At 35.9% G+C, this 10,586-nt stretch overlaps 1 protein-coding gene across 1 annotated transcript; it reads right to left on the reverse strand.

Moving 5' to 3' along the window:
- Positions 1-8,129, reverse strand: LOC138329205 (uncharacterized). Its single transcript, XM_069276026.1, has 9 exons — positions 7,970-8,129; positions 6,752-7,469; positions 6,005-6,184; positions 5,405-5,593; positions 4,635-4,818; positions 3,791-4,017; positions 1,069-1,140; positions 707-778; positions 1-101 (listed from the first exon to the last, which is right to left on the reverse strand). The coding sequence occupies exons 2-9, from the start codon at positions 7,383-7,385 to the stop codon at positions 82-84; spliced, it is 1,578 nt and encodes a 525-aa protein (XP_069132127.1). The 5' UTR covers positions 7,386-7,469; positions 7,970-8,129; the 3' UTR covers positions 1-81.
- Between the last annotated feature and the right edge of the window lie 2,457 nt (positions 8,130-10,586).

Raw genomic sequence — 10,586 nt, forward strand, 5'->3', positions numbered from 1 at the left:
TTCTAACAGGTGTAACATTTTATTTAACAAACAAAGCAACAAAAAGAACAACAATCAATGGCATGGCCATCACCTTCAGATCTACCCGAGGTTTCCGTGTACTGAAAAGAAATACGAAATGACAGGTTAATTTCGGTAACAAGGAGATACGCTGGCCAACCAGAGTTACTTCCCCTCGTTTCACTATACCATCAATACAATCCGATAACCTGGTGATTTTTTACCATTGTTCGCAAAAGTTGACGAGATGTTCCAATTGTACATCCAATCAAATCTTCTATGTATAGAAGACTTAATTTTAATTAGAAAGAAATGAATGAATGAATGAAAAGGGAAGCAACTCCGATAGATCAGAATACTAGAACCATTGATAACGGACCTATTCACGAAATTATGCTTTACTCGTTCTGTAAAATATTGCGTTAGTAATTTTCAGCCTATGTGTTGTAATAAGTTATATATTTGGATAAGAACTTTTTAGACTAAATTTTGGCAAAATCCGTAAGAAAATGTTAACTACTGTAAGACTTAAAACGCATCCCGAATTATGCTGTTTCCATTTTTGCTTGACCCAACCAGTCTCAAAATATCTCACAATCTTTGCATTTTTTCTCTCTAAAGATACTCCCAACTTGTAAGACTTATTCTGTAAAATCTAATAAAACCTATTTTAGACGCTACATATAGCCGTCAATAGTGTCCTTACAACGTCTTCTTCTCTGGACGGTTGCCGTTGGTGACGATGTGACATTTGGATGGCTTGGGCTTGTCACGGGTGCTGTAAGAAGACAGCAAGTTTATAAGTACAAAAGGATAACTTTAAACCTATTGACACATTTATTAGTTTGAAACGCCGTTAGAGAATCGAAATTGCGTACATGTATTCTATAATCAAATTATCAGATATCAGTTTACAGTTTGAAATTCAACAGTGTGCTCCCAACCAAATTATGTCCTTATTACATGTTTGATACTGGTAGTCTGAAGATAGAATGACAAAAAAGTATCACCAACTGCCGTGACCCAGATAAAGTCTTTGACGGCAACGCTACACATGCAAATACATACCCGGGGAAGCAGAGACGTTCATGGGACCAAGTTTGCTCAGGATGTTTTGAAAGTAGGCCAGTTGAGATTTTTCTACAGAGTGAAATGGATACTATTATTTGAAAATGTTCAGCTTTCATACTTTCATATTGAAAAGGTTTCTCTACAGTTTCATTGAGAAAAAGTTCCTACAGTGCGTCTTTTTTCATGAACATGAATTATAGGAATGAGCCACTCCCAGACTACCTAAATGATTAGCGGTCAAAGTAACCAATGAATTTTGATATCAATCACTGCTTATTCAAATCATTCAAACTATGTAGTACGAATTCAAAAAAGTCCGAAGGACAAGGGATGAACAAAGTGTATTCTGTAAAATGAACATCGCCTTCGATCCGATGCTTCAGTATTCTTTAGGCGAGGAAGGACATAATGGCAATAGTTACACAAAGACAACACATACCACAGCCTCCCAAAACAAACTCGCTACACACAAAACTCATGGCATACAGAGGGGTCGTCAATAGTAACATTAACCAGTGTTAGGACGTTCAGCAAAACCAACAAAATGACAGTTTAAGTTCTAGACACGAAATTATACAGACATGACACAAACGCATCGCTGAAAGAATGGGTCACATGTTTGTATTATATATATAACAAATAAAGAAACATTTCTGTGTGATAAGGCCAAAAATAATATGTCTGTGTAGGGTTACCCGACAGCCCCTAATTTTTTACCCCCGACCCTATTTTTTCCACTTTACTATGAAAAAAAATAAAAGTCGGGATTTTGATCTCGGACTCCGGTTTCGGCCATTATTTTATAGTGAAAGACACTAAAAAAATCCTCCCGACCGTCCGACACTATTTTTTTTTTTGCCAATGTAACCCTACACAGACATTTTTTATTATTTTTTATTTGCCTTATGAAAATATTTACGATATACCGTATTTATTTTATAAGTTTTTTAAGAACAATAAGTTGAATAACTTATTATCCTGAAATAACAGTAATAAATTTTATTTCTAAATTATTTTTGAAATAACGATTTCAACACCAATGACACCGTTCAGAATCTGTGTACCATTTATTTCATAATTCTTTATTAATTTCTAAATTTCTTCAATGTCTCTTCAAAGACAAATAAAATAATAAGTAAACATTTTCGTATCTTAATATTCACTTAACAGTGAAGAATATTATCGGAAAAATATAACATTAGAAATATTACCATTTCCGGATATGTTTTGGTTTCCTTTTTAGAAAACTAACATGGGTTGCTTTGACGACTTTTGACTAATAAATCATGGCCAGATACTTTTGCCAAATAAAAGGTACATTATTTCATTACGTATATCACTCGGATTTCTTTTAAATTCACAAGAACGCTAGCCGTTAACATCAAGAAAACTTCATGTAATGTATCGGACTTTAGCAAGTCTTCGTAAGCCTAACAGTAACTGGTTGGCGAGATATTATCGTGCAGAACATTTATCGTGAGTTTTGCTTTGCCGACTTTTGACTTATAATAAAACATGGCCATATACGTTTGTCAAGTAAAGGGTACATTATTTGGTTACTTATAACAGTCAAATTTCTTTTGAATTCATAAGAACGCTATCATCAAGAAAACTTCCTGCAATACATCGGACTTAGCGAGTCTTCATAAGGCTACCGTACATTACACGGCAATATAAGTTCATTTGTCACTTTAAGTTGCTCGTACATAAATAGATCTATATTATCATTATATTTTGTAAGTTTATGTTGATAGATTTGGTACTTCTTCCCTTTCAATATACCGCAGTTGTCGATAAACAAAAGACAGAACTCCCAGTGACAGAACAAGGGAGGAGGCACGTACTCAAATCTATTAACTTTTACTGCGCAATAATATCTCAGATATAGTTCGTCAATACAACCAACACAAAAAACTTTATTAGCGTAATAAGAACTTTCTTTTGCAGTTACCTTCCTAACATTTGATTACAATAATCGATCATTAGAAAGAATTACGTAAAATTCAAATAAACATACACAATCCAAAATACACCGAAAGTCTGTCGCGGAGGAAGACAGCGAAGAAGGCGTTGTTCGTGATTTTCGGGAGTGTTCTCGGAGTAATACAAATATCATAGAGTCCCAACTGAACACTTTAAACACTCCATCCATGGTATATACGTATGTAAAAATTCTATGTCTGTGGTTTTGAATATTGGGGTTTTATTTTTTCATACCATCAAGTATTACGTGAAATGAACAAACAACTTTTAATTTTCATCGCGGAGTGGTTTCATTGTTTTGATGTGCACAGGCTCTCCGAGCGTACCTAAGAATGCTGTTTCACAGCACCAAAAATCAATACAATTTGGCTGTGTGGATTAATTACATAACTGTTTTTTTATATTTAATTAATTAACGTCCTATTAACAGCCAAGGTCATGTAAGAACGGCAACCCATGTATATTTATGTTATATCTTCTTATTGTGGAACTTTTCCCCTATAGTGACAAACAAATCTGTTAGCATGCTGCCGAAGACACCAAGCAACACACCTCACCTGGTCACATTATACTGACAACGTCCAGTCGTCTCACTCCCTCTATGCTGAGCACATACTTATAGACTTTGCAGCGTCTCGGCCAGGAGACATAATCCAGAGCCTACCTCATAGGGGCGAGCATTCAACAGAAGGCCAGAAGTGAGGTGATGTGAAGGGAGACTGGTATCCTTACTTACCCAAGATGTTTGATAAAAGGTTGATCAGTTGATTGGTGTCACCACTAAGAAGAATCTTGGCATATTGGGTTGTTCCATTGACGTACGACCGGATGTGCGATTCCAAAGCGAAGATGAGCTTTTGTACAACTTGTATTTGTTCACTTCCGGTTGTCAAAAGAAACTCTTCCTTCATAGTAACTTCCGCTCTCCCCAGAAATGCTCCCAGTTCTTCATCTTTTACAAACCTAATGGCATAATTGTAATCAACTTGTATACATTCAACACTTTTGTGCATCTACTGTAGGTTTTTGATTCGAATATATAACGATGCTCCACCGCCTCGACAGAGTATAAATGGTATTCATCATTTGAACAATAATTGGTGTTTAATGGTGTATATATATACGTCTAGTTAAACACAAAAAATAATATAAAATAATTTGTTTTGCATTTGATGCATGCGTAATCAGTACTTCATTCCATATAGGATATAGTGCCATGGAATTTTTTCCGGATGCAATTCATTATTTTTCAAATTTTAACTTGAAGTAAAATTAGAAGCTCAAATTTTTCAAATGTGCTAATGGAGTAAAGTAAGTAACTTTTGCAACTGAAGAAAAATACTAAATCGTCTGCTTCTGTTTTTGATAGTGAAAAAATACCATTTGTCAGCGATGGAGCATCTTTAAACAATTTTGAATTGAAAAAATAAGCGAAACTGAAAAACGAAATTTGAATAATATGTAATATAAAAGGTAATATATAAACAGTGTCGGTATCCAGATAGACCACATGGTATTTCGTAATTGTATTTATTGTCATAACTTGAGACTGTAAACTTACCAAAAGCTACAAGACTTACTCATTGATTTCGTTGATCATATTAAGATTCATTTCTATCAGCCTTCTTGGTGTAATGCACATGTCATACCAGGGGTATTTCACTGCAACATCACGGAGCAAAGCAGCTACGCTTGAGCTGTTCCTGGGTTTACCAAACATTGACGCCATCTCTTCAGCAATGTACTCCAAGGGGTCGAAGAAATCTGAAAATTTGGATGTGCAAGGAAAAGAGGAAAAGGAATGCCTTAACGGTCACCTGATATTTGATACAAATTAGTTATGTCATTTACTAGCCAACAGATGTCTTTTGTTCACGAAATAGGAACATAAATCTAATAAGTCTACATATCGCATTCACAAGTTCCAATAATTAATAGAGCAAAGGGCAGTAACTCCATAAATTACAGTCGAATCAAGCTGATTTTGGAACTCCTCCGAGATATTTCCAATGTTAGTCTACATACTAAGTTTCATTTGGCTCGGTTTATATTTACATGTACTTTAAGTTAGTCGCGTTCACAAGGAAATGTTATCGCACGACGCACGACGTACAAAAGACTATCGCAATAGGTCACCATGACCTATGGTCAGGTGACCTAATAAAGCGATATAAAATACAAAAACAATGCAGATCATTGAACAGTCTCGAAATTAAATCTTGATCGTAGTGAACCAGTTCTTTTGACACCGGAAATATTTTCCCACTGGAAGCCATGGGTATCTATTCTACAAGTCCGATTAAATCCAATTCCGCCATCAGATAAACTGGGTTTAACAACTTATACGTACCAGCAAATATCTGAAATTTAAATATACGAATAAATCGTCCGATAATGTGGTGCTGTATTTCTGATACCATGTAAGGCGCAACTGTGTTATTAGGGTCAATGTTAGATGATGTCAGAATGGCCTTGAACTGTTCCTTCAAACTTCCGGTGTCATTAGAGAGGTGGTATTTCAGCAGTGATCTAAGAGACCCTGAAGCAAAAACATCTTAATTAAATCAAAGGGATCTGAGAATTAGTTACAGATTATATAATCATGGACCAACCAGAGTGCCATAAGACCATTTTTAGACGTTTTAGAGCTATAGATAATAAAAAGATAAAAATCATACTCTACATGGTACTATAGTACGATTTAATCAAATCCCTGTGAATTAAATGCCCTTGGTTCATAACATTATGGCAGTAAAAGTGTACCTCTTCAATTATCAAATATTTAAGATATCAGAATCCGTAGTCGAGTTTGCTGCTTTTATTTTTGACCCCGCTATTTACTTATTTCATAAGGCATCAACACACAAGTTATGTTATAGCAAATGGAAGTTAAACATATTAATTACTACAATCACAAAGATGTAGATCTATAAATGAGTATGGTACTTACATATGACGACTTGGTGAAACTTTGTAGCCGGACAGGACTTGTGGGGCACTATAATTGTTTTGATGAGTCCTCTGACCATAGACTTGAGGACATCCTCCACATCGCCATCCGAAAGTTGGTATTGTCTAACGGCTCTGGTGAGGATATACTGGACACGAGCTCCGTCTATGGTCAGGTTAGCTGTAAAATATTAATACCGTTCTGTCTCTTCATCGGATACAAATCCCTAATTAACGGTAATATTAGTTATATAACAATACATGTACCCACAATGTGACATATCAAATTGTGCTAGAAATTCGACAAACTTTTAGGCCTATATTGAGCATCAAAATTTGATTATACAAATTAAATAGTTATTTTAAACCCTTCCATTGTCACTCGAGTGTCTACCGTCCTCAGCGAACTAGGGCCATGAAAACATGAAATATCAAAATTGGACATTTATTTCCTGGAAGCACTCTTTTGCTATTGTTACTATTGACGAGAATATTATAGTGATGTCGCTAAAATCACGAAAATAAACTTTCTTGTTTTCAAACTTTCACTTATTGATGGATAAATAGGAGAGATGGAAGTGTCGCAACATTTTAGTCAAAACCCTATACATGATTACCGACTTGTAAGCTGACCTCAAAATCGCAATCAGAATTCCCTTTTGACTTTATTACATTTTACCAGTCATCTAGTCAAAGTAAGATATGAAGACGTTCAAAGCTTTGTACCGTTATTGTTCTTTGTACTCACCCCAAATCCTGCCGTTCGGAAAGCCAAGGAAACTATTTCCCACTATATCATTAAACCAGCATTCCATCAGGTTCCTGATGTTTTCGTCATCGTCATAATCATCGTCCCCGTCATCATCGCCGTCGTCAATAGCGGGCACTGTTTGACTCGGCTGTACATGTAAATCGTTAGAAGCTCTTTGTTCAAGCATTCTTCGAAGTTTGTGTAACATCTGCGCAAGATTCCCATCCTCTTGCTCCCCTGACTCGTTTGAAGCGTAGGGCGATCCTGTGTAGGGCTCGTTGGTGTAGGGCTCATTTGTATAAGGCTCGTTTGTGAAGGGTTCATTGGTGTAGGGATCGTTTTGTTGTAAAGGGCTCATTGGTGTAGGGCTCGTTTGTAAAGGGTTCATTGGTGTAGGGCTCATTTGTGTAGGGCTCATTGGTGTAGGGCTCGTTTGTGAAGGGCTCATTGGTGTAGGGCTCGTTTGTGAAGGGCTCATTGGTGTAGGGCTCATTTGTGAAGGGCTCATTGGTGTAGGGCTCGTTTGTGAAGGGCTCATTGGTGTAGGGGTTTCCAGTAAATGAGTTGTCTGTAGGGAAAGGTCTCCCGCTTGGTTTAGGGTTCCTGCTCCGTCCCCTAGCTGAAGGTACATGCTCGTGGTTTGCAATATTCTCTATGCGTTTTAGAAGTTCGGATTTTCCAGAAAATAGTCGGCGTTTGTGATGGGATCCATAGGCTGAAAAAAAATTGATCTAATCAGCAACATAAAATAGTCACCATTTGAAAATAGAAAGTAAATAGAATTAAATGTGTATATGTTGAGTGAACAATTGTATTATAGCTAGTAGCAGAATATGAAGAACAAGTAATTGGTTGTATTTCGAAGTCAGTTTGGCTATACTATAAACATTGGGACCAAAGACGGGGATAAAAGTACAGGTCGCATATCAGCTGAGCGTTGTGAAATGTATCGATAACCTAGCGTCCTCAACATAAATGGAACATTTTCATATTCAATTAAAGCCTTGATCAAACGCAAGGATTTGTAGATATTTCAGAGATAATGATGATATACATGTATATAGTCTTCTACAGATCAATAAAACCACAGTAAGAGCATGTGCTACAGAGTCAGGGCCACAACTATCTCGGGCTCTTGGGCTATCGCATAATGTTCGCACGGTGCTCAGCTCTAAACATGTTTTTGAAAATATTAATATCAAAAGCAGTACTTGCCAAGTGTTGTTATTCCTAAGAGAATAAAGACTCCTGTAGCTCTCATCGTGATCATCCCTCCGGCCAGTCGGACTAGTGACCAATGTTACACGTGTGAAGGTTTATAGAGCGCCATCTATGACGCCATCATTTCATTGGCTGAGACCTAGGTCGAGCACGTGCTTTTTCAGTCAGAAACAGCACTCGACAAATGACTAGTAATCACTACAGATGCACGTGAACAAGCCATGAACGAATGACGTTAGATTTAAAACTTTATTTGAATACTCAGCAAATAAAATAATCCCTGGATTAGATCATGCATATACCACGTAAGATATATTTTATATCTTATAATACATTTATCATAGATATTAGAAGTATGAATACACGACGTGTGGTACATAAATGAAATGAATACGTTAAATGTGTTATTCCTATAAAAAGGCCAACTAACTTTCCGAAACAAATATGTTTTTCTTAAAAACAAAAAATAATATATACATGGCCTAAGATGGGGTTACAGCACCAAAGCAAGATTTCCCTGTGTCAGTGAAAACGCAGTTGATTGTCAAGTAACACGCGGTTATTAGAATGACGGCGGGAAACATAAGACAACCCGCGTTTTTAAAATTAATAATTGTTCAGAGGATGATGATAAGTCTAGAATTTTACGACTCTACAAAATTAATAATATCATTTTACATTCCCATTTTAAAAATTATAAGCCGTTTCGGAACGGTAGCAGAAATATACGCTGCCTTCCCCTGATAAGCGATACGCTTCGCTGAACACAAACAAAAGGGGACCGCTGCCGATCGGTTGTGACCTTAATAAGATAAAATATAATGTTTTGATAAAGCTTTACTCTTTAAACTACAATAAATTAATGAATTAGAACGACACACAGTATATAATTATGGATTTTATAAAACTTATTCCTAAAATTTATAAGGTGGGGCTCGAACAACACGCATTTGATTAAACAAATCCTAACGGTTTTAAAACATGTTATAACTGTATGAGTGATTATTATAATTTTGTTATGGTTTTTTTTTCTCAAAAGAAAGTGTTGGAGAGATTATGACACACAATGAGCCGGAGGTATCCTACAGACATTGTAAGGATCCAGTGTTATTTGGAATACAAATATTCAAGGCTATCCGTGGCAAAGATGATGCTTTAGATCTGCAAAGTGATTTAGATACAATGTCGAAATGGAGTGAAACGTGGCTTCTAAAAATGCACCCAGATAAATGCAAACACATGAGGATACACAAACAGAGAACAAGAAACCAACATGAGGAAATTATACAATACCAGCTCAATGGAAAAACACTGCAACATATAGACCAAGAAAAAGATATAGGAGTAGTTGTAGATTCCACGTTAAGCTTCGACAGCCATATATCAGAGAAAGTAAAAAAAGCCAATTCCATGTTTGGACTTTTGAGAAGAACTTTTCAGTTTTTAGACATCAAATCATTTATTCCGCTATATAAATGCTTAGTTCGGTCTCATTTGGACTATGCTTGCCCTGTATGGGCGCCTTACCTACAGAAGCATATAGAAATGATAGAAAGTGTCCAAAGAAGAGCGACAAAATGTCTACCAGGAATGTCACATCTAGCATACAGTCAAAGGCTGGAGAAACTGAAATTACCAACGTTGGCATATAGAAGAATACGAGGAGACATGATAGAACTCTTCAAAATTTTAGATGGAATATATGACTCCGAATGTTGTAACATTTTATCTTTATGGAAAGATGCAACGGACCGCGAAAGCAGCAGGGGGCATAGGAGGAAGCTATTCCATACAAGATCTAACTATGAGATTAGGAGAAACTTTTTTTCACTAAGAGCTACTAAGATATGGAACGATCTACCAGAGAATGTAGTGATGGCGCCAAATATAAACTCCTTCAAAAATGCGTTAGACAAACATTGGAAAGAACAAGAACTCTTATACAACTACAAAGCCTTTATACATCATTAATTTATTATTATTACCGGATAAATGTATTAACTGTAAACTCTATATTTTGTCTGAGTCTGGTATGTTTGTATTCGTTCTGTATTTTGGAAAGGGTGGCAATATAAGTTGCATAAAACTTGTACCCAATCCTTTTGTATATATTTGCAATAAAATATGTAAAATCGAATCGAAATAGAGGACTTTACATATAAGTCCTGAACCAGAAATAAACTTATCTTATCTTATCTTATACAATCGTTCATATCACTTTTTTAACCAATTTCCTTTCAAAGTAATATCTGTATGCACACTAGTATCTGCTACTTCTGTGGTCGGTTTTTCCTGGGTTATTTTTGTCCTGTTGTGTCTTACTTTTTTTTTCACGTGTAGTGTCATTTCAGAGTGTCCTATGTATTTCTAGCTGTACAGAAACCAAACAAGCTCTTACTATCACATGTTTTATTATAATATACACCAAAATCCATCTATCTGTGAAATGTACAACAATCTTATATAACAATAACATCCACGGGATAAAAAAGCTCTTTTATACAATAATCCCTTTTCTGATTCCAAATATCAAGATGTTTTATAACATGATAAAGATCAACAAACATACATGTACTTTGATAGCAAGAGAGTCACAATACCTTGCCCTGTC

Source organism: Argopecten irradians, chromosome 8 (assembly GCF_041381155.1).
Source record: "Argopecten irradians isolate NY chromosome 8, Ai_NY, whole genome shotgun sequence".
In the NCBI taxonomy this organism is placed as follows: Eukaryota; Metazoa; Mollusca; class Bivalvia; order Pectinida; family Pectinidae; genus Argopecten; species Argopecten irradians.